The following is a 20,540-nucleotide window of genomic DNA, read 5'->3' on the forward strand; positions in this document are numbered from 1 at the left end:
GATTTCAGAGAAAACTGTGAAACATATGCAGTAGAAGCTACTGGACCCCGATTGGGTCAGCAGCAGACCACTCTCCCTTCCCCATTCAGAGCTGATTGTGATGACCGATGCACCGCTTCTGGGTTGGGGTTGGCATCTGAGAGAGGTGCAGATCAGAAGCTTCTGGTCTCCATAGAGTCCCAGCTCTATATCAACCGCCTGAAGTGGAGGGCCATCTGTTAGCAGCTGAAAGGCTTCCTGCCATCCGTCAGAGGGAGGCTAGTTCAGGTGCTCACGGGCAACACCACTGCCATGTTGTACGTCAACAGACAAGGTTGGTAAGGATTTTCCTGTTGTTGAATCATCTTTTTTTTTTTTTTAAATCTTGTTATTAAAGCTTAAGGACCAGAAAGCGGTCAACAAAGTCGCACATAAGGGTTACACAGTCGCACCAGAGATTGTACAGGGTTCACATCATTACATCAGTTCCATGGCAGAGAGAAAGTAAAGCAGTTTATAATTTACACGTCTACCTCAAGTACTTTCCGTCTAGGCTGAGGGGGCTCACAGATATGGCCTCTGTAATCATTCCATATAGACCAAACCGCCCCCCATTTTTGCGGGCACCCCGTGCCGTATACACCGTTTTTTCTTGTAGCATGCACCAATCCATGTCTCTTTTCCACTCAGTGAGTTTTGGAGGCGGAATTGCCCCCCAGTGTCTTGCAATGTTACGCTTCGCCACCGTCTGTCCAAGCGTTACCCAGAGCCTCCCCTTCGCTTGTAGGTCCGTTGGCTCCCAAATGTTCAATAGGCATCTTTTCGCCTCAAGGCGCAACTCTACCCCCACACGTCCTGCATACAGCGTATCACTCTTTTCCAGTAGACCTGCAGTATTGGGCACTCCCACACCATGTGAAAAAAGGAGCCGACCATCCCGTACCCCCTCCTACAAAAATCTTCCTCGCTCCTACCCATCATTTTCAGCCTGGTGCAGGAAATATATACTCTGTGTAGTATTTTGAGTTGGATGAGCTTAACCTGGAAGATATAGCCACCTCCTTAGGGGCGGCCAGCGCACTCCTCCATTCCTCCTCATCGATCTCCAACCCATCCGCCTCCCACTTCCCTTTTAGGCCCAGGAGTAAGTCGGGGAGGTTATTGATCAATTTTTTATATGTGAGGGCGATTGCGTGTTCCTGCATGTGACCGTCTAACAGCCTATCCTCCAGGGGGGAGGCATGCGGGGGAGTCGTACCGTGTGGAATGTTTTGTTGGAGGGAGTGTCTGACCTGCAAGTATCTGAAATACTCCGTTTGTGCGAGGTCAAACATGTCCTGTAAAGATGCGAAGGATTTGATCCCGCCAGAGCCCCAGAGATCTTTGACCTGTGAGATACCGATGAGGTCCCAGTTTCGGAACCCCTTGGTGCGACCCAGGTGGCCTAGTCGCTCAGAGGCCCAGAGTGGGGTGACCATAGTGAGCGTATTAAGCCAGCCCATTTTGCGTTGGACAATGTGCCAGAGCTGTACCGAGTGACGAGTCGCCCTGGTGAGTTCGTATCTGGCAGCCTGGAATAAAGTGCCACTTCAAAGTTCCCACCTGGGAGGAGCCACCTATCCATTCCATACCCAGGATCATTGCCGTCGCAGTACGTGCCCTGATTAATAGCCGAGAGGTGTGCGGCCCAGTAATACCTACGAATGTCAGGGAGTGCGATCCCCCCATCGTACCTTCCAAGTGTTAGTTTTTGCAATGCTATCCTGGGAGTGCCGGACCATAGGAGATCTCACTGCGCCGCCTCCACCGCTGCAAAGTACGACGGTGGTACAAGATCGGGATAATTTTGCAGGGCGTATAGGAATCACGGCAGCGCCATCATTTTAAAAAGTGCCGCCCGGCCTAGCGCGGACACTGGGAGCCTTTGCCAAGTAGCGGAGTCACGTTTAAGCCGCCGGAGGGGCGGAAGGAGGTTCTTCTCGTACATGGCGGTCTTGTCCTTGGAAATAAAAACTCCCAGGTATGTGAAGCCTTCAGTGACCACCTTAATGGGGCAATCCCGTGGCAGCACCGGGGGCCACCGTGGAGGAGATATAGGAGTGATTTACTCCAGTTGATACTGTATCCGGAGTTCCTACCGAAGTTAGTGAAGATGTCAATGTAGGAGAGTGGGGTCTGCAATCCTATGGTCACTCCAGATTTTTGCTTTTTGCTTCACTGGTTTACGACTTTCCCTGGCTGTGGGCCTGCTAATCAGACCCACAGCCTAGCTGTTCTCTCTCTAAATTGACATCCATGTACTTTAGGTGCATTTACCAATTGGTACTGGGCCACCTTATCAGTCATTGTACCCAGGGCATAGGTGTACCCATGGCCTACCAGGGGCTGAATCATGTATTATGCCACCCCTGGCTGGCCATCTAAATCTGACACAACTGGCTGCATGACAGCTGGGGCAAGGTGGTGTAAACACCCTTTGCTGTAGATATAGTATACCTATATCTAACCCTAAAATGGACACATATATTCCTATCAGTCACTCCTATGGAAGGCCTTATCAATCCTGAAGGCAGAGTGCTTGGAATTATGTGAGATGGTGCTCTGGCATGAGCTGAGCCCGGTTGCAGCTTGCGGAACCAAGTCCTAATAGCTGTTCCATGATAACGCTATACCATATACTCTTAAGTGCATTATCAACCTCGCGGTTAAATGCTAACTCTGGTATAACATTATCAAAACATGTCGAGTAAGGTGTCATACGATTTGGAATACTACCCCCTCGCCAATTCTGGCGACGGGGGTAGCATTCCACCCTTCTAGAGGGACACGACATGTATGTAACTGTGAACCCCGGTTAAAGTTAACTCGAGCCTCAGCATCACAAAATGGATGCTGCCACCACAGACACAAGTCTGACCTCCTGCTGCTGGGAGTCCTTCCAGCGAGGATGGCCTGGACAAAGGGTTTCCTGCCTTGGGAGGTGCTAGCACCACCCCAGACAGGATTTTGTGTATTGAGGTAGGGAGGCCTGAAAGGAATGAGACATGCCTGGGGCACACAAGGTGCCCTGTGCATACACCGGTTCAAACCAGTTGCTGGGGCATCCCTGCCCCAGCTATGGCGGGAAACCGGACAAAGGATAGGGGGTGTAGCCACCCCCCTTCCTGGTCCCACCCAGGGGAGGGACCTAGTCAGTAGTGCAGCCCCCTTTAGTAGAATAAAGGTAGGAGCTGGTCCCATTCCAAATTAGATTATCCTGAACTATTCAACAAGAAGAAACTCTGGCCTTCGACGTTCTGCTCCACAGAAGACTGAAGAATCTCCCTTGTGGACAAGGAGTGTCCACCCTGCAACTGCAGGCACCATCAAGCATCCAGCGGCTTCACTTTGTCGTCTTCCCTCGAGGATCCAGACTTCAGAGCCCGACGAGACCCGGATTCCCAGACCTCTCCGACCTCAACCTACATCTTTGACACCTATGCGCCCACGGCCCGTGGGTGAGGTAACAAGAGCATTTCGGCGCTCAGGGTAGTTTAACTGTCCTAGTGTCCAGTTCCACAGTCGTTTTAGTCCTACCTAGTCAGGATTGTCAGTATTCACCTTTAACTTGAACTGTACTGTCCATAGACGTTGTTACGCATCTCGCGTGTGAGTTCACACTCTGCACATGCGTTCTGTGGGCCTCCTATTACTTACCTGAAGTTAGTGTAGCGTGGTCCCATCGATCCTACATCCTCTGGACAGCTCCATTCCTTTTATCGACTTTCACATTCCACTTACTTAGTATATGGTTTGTCGTGACCCTAGGGCACCATTGTAATTTCGTGCAACTTGTAGTGTTTTTCGTAAGAGATTGTCATGTGCTTAGCCCTCTGACCTCATAAAGAGTTCAGAGGTGTTGTTATTAATAAATATACTGTTTATTTTCATAACAACCTGTGTGGTGTCCTTTCATCTGGTATTCAAGGGGTTATATTGTGGTAAAACAGCTGGCTTCACATGCCAAAAGAGTTTAGCCTAAGACTGCTTTGTCCATGCTACCATTTGGATAGCTGGTCTATAAGGTTGACTTACAACCAATCACCATAAGGGTTGTTTGGACTGATACAAGGTGATCACAAAACTAGTGAGCATCATATATCAGGCCAACTTCTCACAATCAAGCGCTACAATTAGGGACCTCCGAGGTCGTGAGAGATAAAGTAGGATGTCATCGGCGTATAGTGAGATCCTGTCCTCCCAGCAGTCCGCCCACCGAAGCCTCCTCAGAGACACGTCCTGTCTAATCCAGGCGGCCAGTGGCTCCAGGGATAAGGCAAATAGAAGGGGCGAGAGCGGGCATCCCTGGCGCGTTCTCCTCTCAAGGGTGAAAGCCTGAGAGACTTTGTTGTTAACGACCACCTGGGCCAGGGGCTCCACGTACAGGAGCTTCAACCATGAAATAAAACTTGGGCCAAATCCCATTTTGCGAAGGAACGCTATCATATATGGCCATTCAAGAGTATCGAAAGCCATAGTGGCATCAAGCAAGACCACTACCGCTTCTTCACGGATCGTATGGCATCACGCCATTAAGTCGACGGAGATTGAGTGCTGTGCTCCGGTGGGGCATAAAGCCCGATTGGTCCGGATGGACCAGTGTGGTGAGGACCGGCTGGAGCCTATTGGCCAAGACTTTTGCCAGTATTTTGGGCTCTGCATTTAACAGGGAGATTGGCCTATATGAGGCACAGGAGTCTCTGGGTTTCCCTTTCTTCGGGATGGCCAAATGTTGATCGCAGGGCAGTACCCCTTTGGATTTAACTTCGTCGAACATTTGAGGTAGGGACTGAGGCCATCCGGCTTGAGCTTGTAGAGCATTGGGCCCATGCGCCTTACCGGGCCGAGATCCCTAATAGCCCGCTCCAGCTCTGTTGTGCTGAGCGGCTCCTCCAGGGTTTCTCGCTCTACGTCTGATAGGGCCGGCATCCGAATGTCAGCCAGTAGTGCAACTGAGTCTTCCTCCGGGCGATCAGATCCCCTGCTATACACTGTTTGGAAATGACGAGCAAATTCAGCGGCAATCTCAAGGTGTTCAGTGACCGTGGTGCGCGCGGATGTCTGGAGCTCAGCCACCACTTTATTTGCTTGTTGCTTTTTGTCGAGCCAAGCAATAAGCTTACCCGCCTTATCGCCCTGGTCGTAATTCCTGCCCTCCCTGGTTCTTGCCACTGTCTTTGCCGCCTCTGTCGCAAGGGCCTGGTACTTTGCGGTCTTGAGGAGCTTCCGATGGTGCGTCCCAGGCGCTCCATCCGTGCGCGCCGCCTCCTCTAGAGCCTTGAGGTCAGTCTCAACAATTGCCATCTGCGCCTCTCTTTCTTTACGCCGGCCGGCAATTGCCGAGAGGGCCTCTCCTCTGAGGACGGTTTTAAAGGCTTCCCACAGCACCACAGCAGAGTCCACCGATCCGTCGTTGTTTTTGAAATAGCGCTCCATCGAGAGGGTGAGCACCTTACGGAGGTCTTCATTACGAAGATACCACGCATTGATAGGCGCGATGCATCCTTCCCGTCTATTCCCGACGGTGAGGTGGGCTAAGACCGGAGAATGGTCCGAGATGCCCCTCGCCAGATGCGTGACGTGTCGTGTCTCGGTGTAGGGGGGTAAGGATGTAGTCCAATCGGTAGAAGGAGCGATGTGGCCCGAGAAGAAGGTATATTGTTGGTCTGTCAGGTGTGCAAGACGCCAGACATCGGTGGGACCAAATGTCTCAAGGAAGTCCCCCAGCCATCTCCGCCCTTGGGGTATGTCTCTGGGAGGGTGCCTATCTAGGGTCCCGGAAACTACCGCGTTGAAATCCCCCCCAACCAGCAGCTGCCCCTATGGGAGGGAAAGCAGGAAAACAGTTCCCCCCCAACTCCAAATCCTCCCCCGACCCCCCCATCCCCAACCACAATGTCCATAGGAATAAGCAAACATTTCCGGTGTAACCAATCCAAACATCCCCCCCTTCCCCTACCCCCCACCCGTCCTCCCCCTTCCATTTCCCCCCCCCCCGCAACCCCCTAGCCCCAAACAACCAAACCTCAATGTTCCTTCCTAGTCCAACGGGACTCACCATCCCCCCCCCCAGCAACAATCCTCCCCCCCACCCTGCTCCGTAGCTTTCGAACTACCCACTACCCCAATTAGCAGAGCGCCTTTCGCCCGACCCCAACCCGGGAGTGAGGAAAACCGCCTCTCCCGAAGAAACGCCTTAAGGGGAAACGTGCGCCGGCCCCGACTCCAGCCGGCACTGCCCCCGCGCTAGCATAGTCCCCTCAGCTGTGGAGCACTCATGGCATAGCAAAACAGTAATGGAGACGCTGGGCAGATGTAAACGCCGCCCCCAAATAGAGTCACAAGTTCGTGTTCCCCATAAGTGCAATATACGTTACAGTTCAGCAGGATCTAGTCTCGTGGTGGTCGTCGTCAACGTGCAGCAGTGTCCCGGAGAGTATCCCCCCGGGGGCTAGCCGATCTCGAGCGCCGCGAACGCTGGCTCTGCGCGTTCACTTCTGATCTGTACGCCGCGGACCCGGGCCATGCGGCCCTGTTTTCCCTCCATGAGCCACGTTCTTGCTGTGGTTGTTCGGCTGGAGCTGCTCTGTCAAGCCAGTTTTGAGCCTCCGCTCCACAGCTGCGTTTTGAGGCTTCTCACCATTAAAACTGTGTTCTTGATTGCCTTCACCTCCGTACAGTTTGTGAGGTTCAGGCACTTGGTATTAATCCACCTTACACTGCCTTCTTCGCTGACATATTGGTTCTGTGGACATCCTTCCTGGCAAAGGTTGTGACGCCATTCCATGTCGGTCAAACCATCACCCTGCTGAGATTGTATGCTCTGTTTCATCCCTCCATCACCGCTCCAGAGACTCCATCACTTGGAGCCCAAAAGAGAGAACTCACTTTCTACATTGATGGTACCATAGACCACGGGGTGGACAATCAGGTCTATGAGGGGTTCGCCGGAGCAAGAAAACAAGTCAAGGCTGTGCAGAAGCACACCATTTCGCACTGGATCATGCTCTGCATTAAGATCTGCCACGCACTGGCAAAGAAGCAGCCTCCGTAAGGACTGTTTGCCCATTCCCCATGGGGTTAAAACTACTACCACTGTGTTAGCATGCAGATTCCCTGTCCTACACATCTGCCAGGCAGCTTTGTGGGCATCCATCTGTATGTTCATAAAGAACCATTGTCTGGACAGCCAAGTCTGGTGGGAAGGGCACTTTACCCGCTCTGTCCTGTAGGATTTTCTGGTTTGAGTCCATGCACAGCCCTCCTCCCAAAAAATACTACTTTGGTATCTATTGAAAAGGTAAGGAATCTTGGGATAGAAGTCCTCTCCTTTACCTGTAAAAAGCGTATGACTAATGTCTCGCTTTCAGTTGTTCTGGTGATTCTCTTACAAAAGCTTGGGTGCCTGAAATAGGTTTGCATAAAAAATCTGCACAAATCTATCCTATCCGTCTTAAAGACCTTTACCAAACGTAAGTAACCTGTCGAATTCAGAGCTAAACAGAGCAAAATGAAGCTGCAAATTTGACAAGAGTATGTTAGATTAATAGTACATTATTATCCTATGATGTATGTGCACTTGTTCACTGCAGGCTTCTTTACACATTTTTCTGCAGGGTTTAATGTTAAGCAAGTATGATAGTGGTTGATTTCAGTTGTGTTTTTCTCTAATTTCTATTAGTCCAACATGTCGAAGAACTGCATTAAGCTGCTGTGCGAAGATCCCGTGTTTGCAGAGTACATAAAATGTATTTTGATGGATGAAAGGCTATTTCTTAACAATAATGTTGTGTACACATTCCTGACACAATTCCTTCAAAAGGTAGGTTTGCTTCTTATATGTAATTTATCAGCCTGGTAAGGCTATTTTTTGGAAATCATAGTCTTCTATAAGATGTCATGCTTTTCCCTCAGGTTCAAGGCCAAGTGTTTTCAGAAACAAATTGTACCAGTCTCATCAATACCCTTATCACCAACCTCATAAATCAGTATCAAACTTTAGAATCGGATTTCACCAACCGAGGGGACATCTCCAAGACCAGCACTACTTTAAATGGGGTAGGATAACATATATGTCTTTAATGGCCCAATGGTAATTTCCAAGCATGCTTATTTCTTTGTCTCTGACTTGCTATCACTACATGCATAAGGGTCGTAGATGATATTCATTTCCTGTACCTATACTGTGTTGTTTCTATAATCTCCTACATCTTTTACTAAAACCACAAGCATGTGCTCACTGGTTGAGGAGACCTGTTCTAATCTTGTACAGTAGTATGTGCTCAATGTTGCATTGTACCACACTTGAACTATTTCAGAATGTAAGAAGAGATCATTTTTATCCAGTTAAATACTAAGATCCAAATTGTTATTTCATGAGGCATTTTGAGACGCTGTAAACTGCAGTACGGCTGTTTTGGATTTTTGTTTTTCTAATTTGATATTGGTAAATATAACGTTCAGTTAAATACTACTTTTTGAAATTCTTTGCAGCCACGAGAATTTTGAAGCTGGGGTTTTTCCGAATGATACATTAAAATGTACTCTTACTCCAGTCAGAAAATGTTATACTACATATCTGAAGAAACAGGTTAGTGTTAGATTCCTTACCTTAGAATATCCCCAGGCGTCGGACTGGATCTGGAAAGTTTAGCGTAGCAGGACCCCTGCGCGTCGGTAGGCATCCGTTGTCGGCGTCGTGATCGCCAGTGTGAGAAGTTGGCCTGGTATATGATGTCCACTATTCTAGTGGGCACCTTGCACCAGTCCAAACGACCCTTATGGTGATGGTTGTAAAGTCAACCTTATAGACCAGCTATCCTAGTGGTAGCATGGACAAAGCAGTCTTAGGCTGAAACTTCAGAGAGCATGTGAAGCCAGCTGTTTTACCATATATAATCCCTTGAATACCAAATAAAAGGACACCACACAAGGTATATATCAAATATATATGTATTTATTACTAACACAACCCCTCTGCACTCTTTATGAGTTCAGAGTTCGAGATTCGTTACAAGTTACTCATTAAGCATACTATAAGTTGCACAAATACAATTGTGCCCTAGGGGCCTCACGAACCATATACTAAGTAAGTGGTATAAGAGCCACTTCAGGAAAGGTGAATAGGCCTAGGGCCTAGGGAATCGCTGGGGCTACACTACAGAACCAAGGGTTTGGAAGTAGGAGACCTACGGGAGACGCGTGCAGTGTGGGAACACAGACGCAAGTTACCATCGACTTACAATGGGGAACGAAGGAATCACAAAGTTAAAGATTAAGGGCACTTCCGAGTGGACTACGATAATACCCCTTTAAACTAGGACACTTGGATAGTCAACACCCACGGGAGCACCGTAGTACTCGAGTTACCTCACCCAGGGAAGCCAGGTGCATAGGTGTCTTTTCGTGTCGGGTTTCGTCAATGCTTTCAACGGAGACCTGTAAAGGAAGTGCTGCAGGCGGCCGAAGGAAGAGTGTCCGGGTGGATCCAAGAGTGGATCGAAGCTGTGAAGAACCTGAAAGCACAGGGGACAGAGTCTGGGTCTCTAGCCAGTGACCAGGAAGGAGCCAGGATGGAACCAGGTGATGTCGCGATGCAAACAGGTGAAGAGGTGAAGCTTGTCTCTGCAGGCACGAGGACTAGGAGGCGTCGACGACTACCAGGAGCTGGAGTTGAGCTGTCCCACGAAGGCTCTAGTTGACTGCGGTGTCGGTATCCGGATTGGACCTAACAAGCCTTGGCAACCGCAGCCCACGTAGGAAGTGAAGATTGGCTTCAGGTCAGACCAGCAAGGTCTGAGGCGCTTCTCTTTTGGAAGGAAGCTGGAGCAAGCCCAGAGCAACCAGGCAAGCATTGAAAATTCAAAGGATCGTCTTCAGGGGGCTCACTAGCCAACGGACTAGCAACCGGGAAGACGCATCGAGCTGAAATGCAGGAGCGGGCCCCACGCAGCACTCGTGGAGTGTGGAGGGCTGAGCTCTGGTGCAGATGCTGCTCGGGTCTGGGGCTTCTCGTACCCCAATGCACAACTGCGAGGGTGCCTCGGTCGTTGCACAATTAGCAAAATGCAGGTAGTCCAGGATAACCGGTCCCACGTCTCTCGTGTCCGCCATGGGTCTCAGCTTTGCTATGGATGTGCATCGAAGTCGGAGAAGTCTAGAAGTCCAGTTTCTGAGTTGCTGAGTCGTCGGGTTCCTGCTGGAGCGTCGACAAAGCAAACCGGCAAGTTACTGCTGGTGCCTGTTTGAACAGGGTGGTCACTCCTTGACCACAAGGGAGATCTTCTTCAGTCTTCTAGTCAACATAGAATGTCGAAGTCCAAGAGTTCTGTATCGTAGTTGCTTTCCAGGGTAATCTGATGTCTCTAGACACAGCTCCTAACTTTATACCAAACTAAGGGGCTGGATTATCTGCTAGGTCCCTCCTATGGGTTGAACCTGGGAAGGGGTGGTTACACCCCTTTCCCTTTGTCCAGTTTTGCGCCAGAGCTGGGGCTTGAGTGCCCCAGCAACTGGTTTGAACCAGGCTATGCATTGAGCACCTTGTGTGCCCCAGGCAGTGTCTGGAAAAGCATCTTTCCATTTAACCCCCCTGCCCCAATACACTACTGACTGTCTGGGGAGGTGCTGGCACCTCCCTCGACAGGAAACCTATTGTCCAGGCCTCCCTTGCTGGAGTTTCCCCCAGCTACAGGAGGTCAGACTCGTGTCTGTGGCAGCAGCATCCATTTTGTGATGCTGAGGCTCTGTTTAACTTTAACCGGGTAAAGCAGTAACCAACATATCTGAAAGAGACACGTTAGTATTAGATTCCTTACCTTAGAATATCCCCAGGCGTCAGACTGGATCCGGAAACTTTTGCGTAGCAGTACCCTTGCGCGTCGGTAGGCGTCGTCTGCGGCTCCGCGTCCGTCGTCGGCGTCGTGGGCGCCGTGATGATGTCGTCGGAGTACTTAGACGCCGCCTCCGCGTGCTGACGTCAGTTCTTCTTTTTTCCGCGCCAGCAAGCGCAGATCTGGAAAAAGCAGTAACCCTAGTCAATTTTTTACTAACTTTTTGATCGATTTTCGATAATTTTTCGAAGTCTTTCGACTCCGATTGGTGCCGTAGGGATGCCCGGCTTTAAACACTTCGAGGATTGCGACCGCCTGATGTCGGTGACGGATCCTCACCACCTGTTTTTAACTTGTCTAGGCGTCGATCACGACGACAAGGCCTGCTCCGACTGCCGGGCCCTCTCTTCGAAAGCCAGGCGGGAGCGGTCCCGCAGGCGACTCGAACTCCGGCAGTCGGTCCCGCGCCGCGAGAGGTCTCGGTCCCACGGGAGGTCGAGAGACAGGTCGCGGGCTCGGAGCCACCACAGCTCAGAGAGTAGGCCGCACTCCTCCGGGTCGAAGTCGTCGTCAGGTAAGAAGCACAAGAAGTCCAAGAGGCGTCATCGCTCTGCGGACTTCCCCCGACGCTCGCGCGATGCGGCCCGGGGTTCGGGTGACACCGCCCACGCGGCTCCGTCGGTGTCGCGGGCGCCGCGTTCAGCTCCACACCCTCCGGTCCCTGGGCTCAACGCGACGCCGGAGGAGATCGAGCGCTTCCTCATGGCCATGAGGAAACTCTCTCCTCCGACGGGCTCCGCGGCGCCTTCGGGCCCAGCGGACCCGTCTGCGACCCCTAGCGGGTCGGGGGTTTCGGCCCCGACGCCGTCGGGGGCTTCGGCCCCGACGCCGCCGACGCCTTCGGGCCCAGCGCCGCAGGTTCCCGCTCTCCCGACGGCACCGGCGCCTTCGGGCCGGCGCCGTGGGGTCCAGTTGTCCCGGCGCCTTCAGGCCCGGTGCCGCGGGACGCCGCTAGACCTTCTTCGGGGTCTGCATCGTCGCCGGTGGACCTTACGACCTCCCCGGCGTCGGACCATCAGGTGTCACCTCCGGCGCCGTCCTCGGGCGGCGCCGTCCCCGATGCCCCCTTCATTCCTGTTCCGACGTCGGGACGACCCCGATGGGCGCCGCTCCAGACGTCGTTTGGGGAGTTTCACTTCTATGAACAGGCCCCATTAGTTGAGAACCCTGAGTTTCAGGAGATGGGTGATGAAGGGGATTGGGAGGGGTCTGAGGACCCTCTGACCAGAGAGTGTCAGTCTCATGAGGACTGGGCAGGAGTCCTTGGGGAGGCCAGTGGCCTGGACACCTCTCCAGACACTGGTTTTGTCTCCCCTCTTACCGTGGCTTCGGAGGAGGGGGCAACCTACAGTGTGGTGTTGATGAGGGCTGCCAAGGCCTTGGGCCTTGAGCTCCCCGTCGCGGCCGTGAGGACTAATCTCCTCACTGAGGTCCTTAAACCGCAGTCAAGCTCGGCCGAGCCTCTGCTGCCCTTTAATGAGGCCTTGACCGACGTTCTTCTGGGCACTTGGTCCAAGCCCGCTACAGGTTCGCCCGTAGATAGGAACGTGGCCAGACGCCACCGCCCCGCCCCAGCGACCCATGTTTCCTGTCCACCCACCCTACCCCCGAGAGCCTGGTCATCCAGGCCTCTAATTCCCAGACCGCATTCCCGTCGGCACCGCCGGACAGGGAATCCAAGAGGTACGAGCAGTACGGCAAAAATATCTTCTCGTCCCTAAGTCTGGGACTGCGGTCTTCCAACACCGCATGCCTCTTGGGCCGCTACACCCACTCTCTGTGGGATACGGTCGCGGAAGTGCTGCCAGAGTGTCCGTTGGAGGTACGGGCCAAACTCGGCCAAGCCCTTGTGGAGGGGGCGGGATGCAGCCAAATATTCCATACGGTGTGGGCTGGATACCACCGACTCACTGGGTAGAGCGATGGCAACGACGATGGCAACGCCTGGTTGAGGTCCGCCAACTTTTCGGCCGATGTCCAGAACACATTGATGGACATGCCGTTCAATGGCCGTCGCCTCTTTGGCGGCAAGGCAGACCATGCGCTCGAGCGCTTTAAGGACTCCAGGGCTACGGCCAAGTCCTTGGGCCTCTCGGCCCCATGCCAGCAATCGGCTGCCTATCATTCCTTTCGTGGCCACAGAAGGGGTGTACCCACACGTGCTGCCAGCCACGCTCCGCAGGGTAATACCCAATGTGGTAGCGGCCGTGGGAACCGCCGTCCCGGCGGTCGGGGACAACGGCGAGGTCAGTCCACACCTTCCCCCGCAGCATCCGCCTCAAAACCCTCCTAGTCCGTGCTTTCAGGCCCAGGTGACGCCAGTGGGGGGGCAGGGTTCGCCATCACCTCCTCCACTGGCGCACCGTCACTTCGGACAGGTGGGTGCTGCAGATCGTCCGAAGGGGCTACTCCCTCCCCTTCGAGGCGACTCCTCCAGCCATGCCAACGCAGAACCACCGTGTATCGGGAGGTCATTTGCGACTTCTGCAGGAGGAAGTTACGGCCCTCTTGGCCAAGGGGGCCATCGAGCGCGTTCCTGGGCCAGAAGTAGGGTGTGGTTGCTACTCCCACTACTTTCTGGTACCCAAGAAGGGCCAAGGGGGCCCTATCTTGGACCTACGGAACGTCAACGGCTTCCTCCGGAAGGAGAAGTTCAAGATGCTGACACTGGCTCAGGTACTAGCTGCCCTGGACCCAGGAGACTGGATGGTAGCGTTGGACTTGCAGGACGCTTATTTCCACATCCCCGTCATGCCGGCCCACCGGCGCTACCTGCGGTTCACGGTTGGCCACGAGCACTTTCAGTATACCGTGCTCCCCTTCGGCCTTACCAGCGCCCCACGGGTGTTTACAAAGGTGATGGCGGTGGTCGCAGCTCATCTGCGCAGGTTAGGGGTTTCAGTCTTCCCCTACCTCGACGACTGGTTGTTGAAGGCGGCTCGCCCCAGACAGTCGTCAGCCACCTCCAGACTACGGCAGATCTCCTGCATCGGCTGGGGTTCTCAATCAATGTGCCGAAGTCACACCTGTGCCCCTCTCAGAAGCTCCTTTTCATCGGAGCGGTTCTCGACTCGGCGCAGTTTCGGGTTTATCCACCCGAGCAGCGGGTCCGTAATATTCAGACTCTGATTCCCATCTTTCAGCCGTTATCCCGGGTCTCGGTCAGGTTGACGCTGCGGCTTCTGGGGCTGATGGCCTCCTGCATCCTGCTGGTGCATCACGCCAGGTGGCGGATGCGGGCTCTGCAGTGGGACCTGAAGTTTCAGTGGGCCCAGCATCAGGGCAACCTATCCGACCACGTCCTGATCTCGGAGGGCACTGCGAGACAGCTGCAGTGGTGGCTCACGGACCGCGATCCCTCTCCCTTCCCCAACCGGAGCACGTAGTTGTGACGGATGCGTCCCTCCAGGGCTGGGGAGGCCACATGGGAGAGGCGGAGATCAGAGGCCTCTGGTCTCCGGCGGAGGCCCGGCTCCACATCAACCTGTTGGAGTTACGGGCGATTCGTCTGGCACTGAAAGCATTCCTCCCCTCTGTCCGGGGGAGTGTAGTGCAGGTGTTCACGGACAACACCACCGCCATGTGGTACTGCAACAAACAGGGTGGGGTGGGGTCGTGGACCCTGTAGGAGAGTAGGGTCTGCAATCCTATGATCACCCAGATTTTTGCTTTTTGCTTCACTGGTTTACGACTTTCCCTGGCTGTGGGCCTGCTAATCAGACCCACAGCCTAGCTGTTCTCTCTACTCCAAATTGTACCCAGGTACTGAATTGGCACTGGGCCCTCTCCAAGTCCCTGTACCCAGGGCTGAGGTGCACCCAGAAGTCTCCCAGGGGCTGCAGCATGTATTATGCCACCCCTGGGCTGACTAACTAAATCAGACACAACTGGCTGCTTGACAGCTGGGGCAAGGGGGTGTAAACACCCTTTGCTTTGGATATAGTATTCCTATATCTAAAACCTAAATGGGCACACAGATCTCCTATCAGTCACTCCTATGGCAGGCCTTGACAATCCTGGAGGCAGAGTGCTTGGAATCGTGTGAGATAGTGCTCTGGCATGAGCTGAGCCTGTCTGCGGCTTTCGGGATCCATCCCTTAGCCGTTTCCATGATATCGCATACCATATACCCTTAAGTGCATTATAATCCTCGCGGTTATATGCCAACTCTGGTATCGCTTTATCAAAACATGTCGAGTAAGGTGTCATACGAATTGGAATACTAACCCCTCGCCAATTCTGGCGACGGGGTTAGCATTCCACCCTTCTAGAGGGACACGACATGTATGTAACCTGTAACCCCGGTTAAAGTCAGACAGAGCCTTAGCTCCACAAAATGGATGCTGCCACCGAGACACAAGTCTGCCCTCCTGCCGCTGGGAGTCCTCCCAGCCCAGGAGGCAAGGACAAAGGGTTTCCTGCCAGGGGCGGTGCCAGCACCGTCCCAGACAGGATTTTGTGTATCCTAGGTAGGCAGGGCTTTAGAGGAAGGTGACTGCAAGTGGCACCCCGGTGCTCACTGTGCATAGGCCGGCTTGAACCAGTTCCAGGGGCACTCCAGCCCCTGATCTGGGGAAAGCCCGCCAAAGGAGAGGGGTGTAACCACCCCCCTCCTAGTCCCACCCATAGGGCAGGACTTAGTCGCGTGCCAGCCCCTTTTTGCAGGATAAAGGTAGGAACTGGCCCCCTTCCAAATTAGATCAATCTTTGAATCCTGAACCGACCTTCTACACGAAGAACTCAAGACTCTTCTCAAGATTTCTCCCTTGTGACTAAGGAGTAGTCACCCTGCAGCAGCAGGCACCAACCAAGCATCGCGGTTTGTTGCCAGTCTCTCCTCCGGATCAAGACTGCTCCAGCACGACGAGAACCGGCTTCCCTGGCACCTCTGACCTCAACCTACATCATCAGCCCAGCTGTGATTCGTGGGTGCGACGAGACCTCGAGGGACCGGCCATCTTCAGAACTGCACGACGCTTGTCCAGCACGACCACCGAGTGACCCTCGACTGAGTGCTTTGGGGTAAGAGAAGCCCCAACCCTGAGCAGCTCCAGCACCGAAGTTCAGCCCCCCTGCATCCACGAGATCTGCGTGGGGCCCGTCTGCTCTTTGCTGCTCACCGCGTTGTCCAGGTCACTTGCCCGTTGGCTAGTGGCCCCCTTACGACGCTTCACGACGACAAACACCGCTGGTCTGGTTGCTCCAGACTAGCCCTTGCTCCCTTCCAAAAGAGGAGCACCCTGGACCCTCCTGGTCCACTCCAGACGCCATTTTAGGTCCACCGCGTGGACCTTGCATTTGCCAAGACTGTTGCCCCAATCCTGGGTCCAGCGACGTCAGAAGCAGATACCTTCGTGGGACAGCTCGCACCTCCATCCTGGTCGCCGACAACGCCTCCTGGACCGAGAGACTGCAGAGCTCAGCAGCGCCCACTCACCTGGTCGAGGTGACTTCGTCCGGTGCCATCCTGGTGCCCACCTAAATCACTGGCTAGTGATTCAGAACTTGGTCCCCTCTGCTTACAGGTCTTCTTCTTCCCTGATCCGGGCTTGGATCACCACGAACTTCTTCACTGGCCGCCTGCCAGCAACTTCTTTCTTCAGGCTCCTGGATCTTCAACAAGGGTTTCCGACGCAACTTGAACCCTATGCAGCTGCAGCCCCTGGGCTAGGTAAACTGAGTACTCCGGTGCTCCAGCATAGTCCAACACCCTAAGTGTTCGGATCCACTCTTGTTTTCGACCCACCTAGTCGGGTTCGCCCGAGAACAGTAACTTTGTGATTGCTAGTATCTATAGACTTGTTCCCGCATTACGCGTGAGAGTTCCCACTCTGCACACGGCGTCCCTAGGCCTCCTGCTTCTAATCCAAGGGTTCAGCATTGTAGGCCTAGCGTTTCTACAGTCTAGAAAAGTATTACTTACCTGCTAGTAACTTCGCATTCCACTTCTTGTGTATATGTTTTTTCGTGCCCCTCGGGCATTTGTGTAAATTGTGCGACTTTCAGTAATTCTTTAAGAGTTTTGTTGTGTGCTTAGCTCCCTGTCTCATAAAGAGCCAGGGTAGTCCTGTTATAAATAAATATACTTTATTTTTGATAACAACTTGTGTGGTGTCCTTTCACTTGGTGTTCAAGGGGTAATGTGATGGTAAAACATCTGGCTTAACACGCCCTCTAGAGTCTTAGCCTTAGACTGCTCGTATCCATGCTACTAGGATAGCTGGTCTATAAGGTTGACTTACAGCCAATCATCAATAAGGGTTGTTTGGACTAATACATAGTGATCACTAGAATAGTGAGCACTGCATATCAGGCCAACTTCTCACAGACCCTTTGCCAGGAGGCTCTGCGCCTCTGGCAATGGCTGGAACGCCAGAGCGTGACCCTGGTGGCTCAACACCTGGCAGGTTCTCTGAATGCTAGGGCGGACGAGCTCAGCCGTTGGTGCATGATGGATCACGAATGGCGTCTGAACTCGGACGTGGCGCAAGGCCTCTTTCAGCAATGGGGAGAGCCTTGGTTAGATCTATTCGCCACCGAAGAGAACGCGCAATGTCATCAGTTCTGCGCGTTGGAATTTCCAAGGCGGCACTCGCTCGAAGACGCTTTTCGTCGCGAGTGGAGCTGCGGTCTACTGTACGCCTTTCCGCCTATACCACTTCTGCCCAGAGTGCTGAAGAAAATCAAGCGCGACCGGGCCCGATGTCATCCTTGTGACTCCGGACTGGGCTCGAAGGTACTGGTATCCAGAGCTACTCAGTATGTCAGTCGATCCCCCGGTTCGTCTGCCTCTTCAGGAGGACCTTCTGTCGCAGCAGCAGGGGACGGTCCTCCACCCGAACCTGTCCAGTCTCCACCTCCATGCTTGGAGATTGAGCGGCGACAGTTGAGGCCATTTGACTTGCCTCCTGAAGTCTGTAACGTCATTCTGGCAGCCAGGCGTCCCTCCACGAAGTCGGTATACGCCTGCAGGTGGAACAGATTTGTGGCATGGTACACAGCAAAGGCTGTGGATCCTCTTGCTGCCCCTCTTTCTGAGGTTCTTCTCTTCCTTCTTTCTCTTGCCCAGCAGGGCTCTGCTCTGGGCACTATCAAGGGCTACCTTTCTGCCCTTTCAGCCTTTCTGAGGCTGCCTGATCAACCTTCTTTGTTCAAGTCCCCTATTGTAAATAGATTTCTTAAGGGCATCACACACACGTTTCCTCCTGTTCCGTTTGTGATGCCTCAGTGGGATTTGAACCTGGTTCTTACATTTCTGATGTGTGCTCCCTTTGAGCCACTTCACAACTGTCCTCTACGCCTTCTAACTCTGAAGACTGCTTTACTGGTTGCCATCACCTCTGCCAGGAGAGTGAGTGAGCTCCAGGCCCTTTCTTGTACTCCACCTTTCCTTTCTGTCCATCCGGACAAAGTGGTGTTGTGTACTAAGCCATCTTTCCTGCCCAAGGTTGTCACGGCCTGCCACATCGGGCAGTCTATCACCTTGCCAACCTTCTTCCCGCCACCGCATCCCTCTAAAGAGGAAGAGCGGCTCCACCGTCTGGACCCAAAAGGTGCGCTCTCATTTTACTTGGAGCGCACACGCCAGTTCCGGGTGGATGACCAACTCTTTGTTGGTTACGTGGGCGCGAAGAAGGGGAAAGCGGTGCACAAGAGGACCATCTCCCGGTGGATCATCTTGTGTATCCAGGCATGCTACTCCTTGGCTAAAAAGGAGCCCCCTGTTGGATTGCGGGCTCACTCTACCCGAGCCACGGCGACTACAACTGCCCTGGGCCGGGAAGTGCCCTTACAAGACATCTGTCAGGCAGCTACGTGGGCATCTCTGCACACGTTTGCAAGACACTACTGCCTGGACAGCCAAGTCCAGAGGGATGGCTTCTTTGGCCGTTCTGTCCTCCAGGACTTTCTGGTGTGATTATTGGTTCGCAGACCCTCCACCGGGGTTGGTATTGCTGGGGTATCTATTCTAAGGTAAGGAATCTAATACTAACGTGTCTCTTTCAGATGCACAAGTTACTACTTGTGTAACGATATATCTGTAAGAGACATTAGTTAGTATTAGATTCCTTACCGACCCACCCATCCTCCCCGTTCTGCGAACCGATATCTAGGGTTAGGGTTTACCCCCTTTCAGGGCCCTAGTTTCAATGGCACCAGTGTTGGTATTTTGACATGGCTCTGCGTTTCTGGCGCGGAAAAGCTGTGTCTAACAACTGACGTCAGCACGCGGAGGCGGCGTCTAAGTACTCCGACGACGTCATCACGGCGCCGACGACGGACGCGGAGCCGCAGACGACGCCTACCGACGCGCAAGGGTACTGCTACGCAAAAGTTTCCGGATCCAGTCTGACGCCTGGGGATATTCTGAGGTAAGGAATCTAATACTAACTAATGTCTCTTACAGATATATTGTTACACAAGTAGTAACTTGTGCGTCTTCTCCCTCTAGAAGGGTGGAATGCGACCCCTGCCGCCAGAAGTGGCGGGCGGGTAGTATTTCAAAGTGTATGACACCTTACACGACATGTTTTGATAAAGCCAAACCAAAGTTTGCATTTACCGCGAGGATTATAATGCACTTAAAAGTATATGGTATGGCTATATCATAGAACAGCTATAAGGACATGGTTCCAAAAGCTGCAGAGGGGCTCAGCTCATGCCAGAGCACCCTCTCACATAAAACCAAGCACTCTGCCTCCAGGATTGTTAAGGCCTGCCATAGGAGTGACTTATAGGTACATATGTGTCTATATATAAGGGTAGATATAGGTATACTATATCTATGTAGATATATTGTATACTATATCTAAGCAAGGGGTGATTACACCACCTTGCACAAGCTGAGTGATCAGTCTGTGGTGTTAGTTTGGATGGCCAGCCAGGGGTGGCATAATACATGCTGGAGCCCCTGGTAGGCCTTGGATGCACCTATTCCCTGGGTACCTATAGTACACTATACAGGGGCTCACAGAGGTGACCCAATACCCAATCAGGTATGTACCTAAAGTACATGGTATCAATTTAGAGAGAGAACAGCTGGGCTGTGGGTCTGATTAGCAGGCCCACAGCCACACTAAAGTCGAAAAAACAGTAAATCACAGCACAAAGTGGGGGTGACCATATGAAGCAGATCCTACTCTCCTACAGCCGGGATGACGTCGTCGGAGTACTTAGACTCCGCCCTTGCGCGCTGACGTCAGTTCTTGTACATAGCTTTCCGCGCCAGGAATGCAGAGCCATGCCAAAGACCGACACTGGTGCCATAAAAACTAGGGCCCTCAAAGGGAAAATACCTTAACCCTAGATATCGGTTCACAGAATGGGGAGGATGAGTGGAGCGGTAAGGAATCTAACATGAACTACTGTTTCTTACAGATATATCGTTACCGAAGGTAAGTAACTTGTGCATCTGAAAGAAACAGGTTAGTGTTAGATTCCTTACCTTAGAATAGATACCCCAGCAATACCAACCCCGATGGTGGGTCTGCAAACCAAGATCACACCAGAAAGTCCTGGAGAACGGAACGGCCGAAGAAGCCATCTCACTGGACTTGGTTGTCCAGGCAGTAGTGTCTAGCGAACGTGTGCAGCGAGGCCCACGTAGCTGCCTGACAGATGTCCTGCAAT

General features: G+C 52.9%; 1 protein-coding gene across 2 annotated transcripts in view; it reads left to right on the forward strand.

The window, feature by feature from the left end:
• USP34 (ubiquitin specific peptidase 34) overlaps positions 1-20,540 on the forward strand; it is a 2,681,755-nt gene that overhangs the window by 2,567,794 nt on the left and 93,421 nt on the right. For both annotated transcript variants that reach the window (XM_078649291.1, XM_078649292.1), the window contains exons 76-77: positions 7,700-7,840; positions 7,933-8,076. In XM_078649291.1, coding sequence (XP_078505417.1) covers positions 7,700-7,840; positions 7,933-8,076 — 285 coding nt within the window. The remainder of the gene's footprint in view (positions 1-7,699; positions 7,841-7,932; positions 8,077-20,540) is intronic.

Source organism: Lissotriton helveticus, chromosome 6, assembly GCF_964261635.1.
Source record: "Lissotriton helveticus chromosome 6, aLisHel1.1, whole genome shotgun sequence".
Classification (NCBI taxonomy): Eukaryota; Metazoa; Chordata; class Amphibia; order Caudata; family Salamandridae; genus Lissotriton; species Lissotriton helveticus.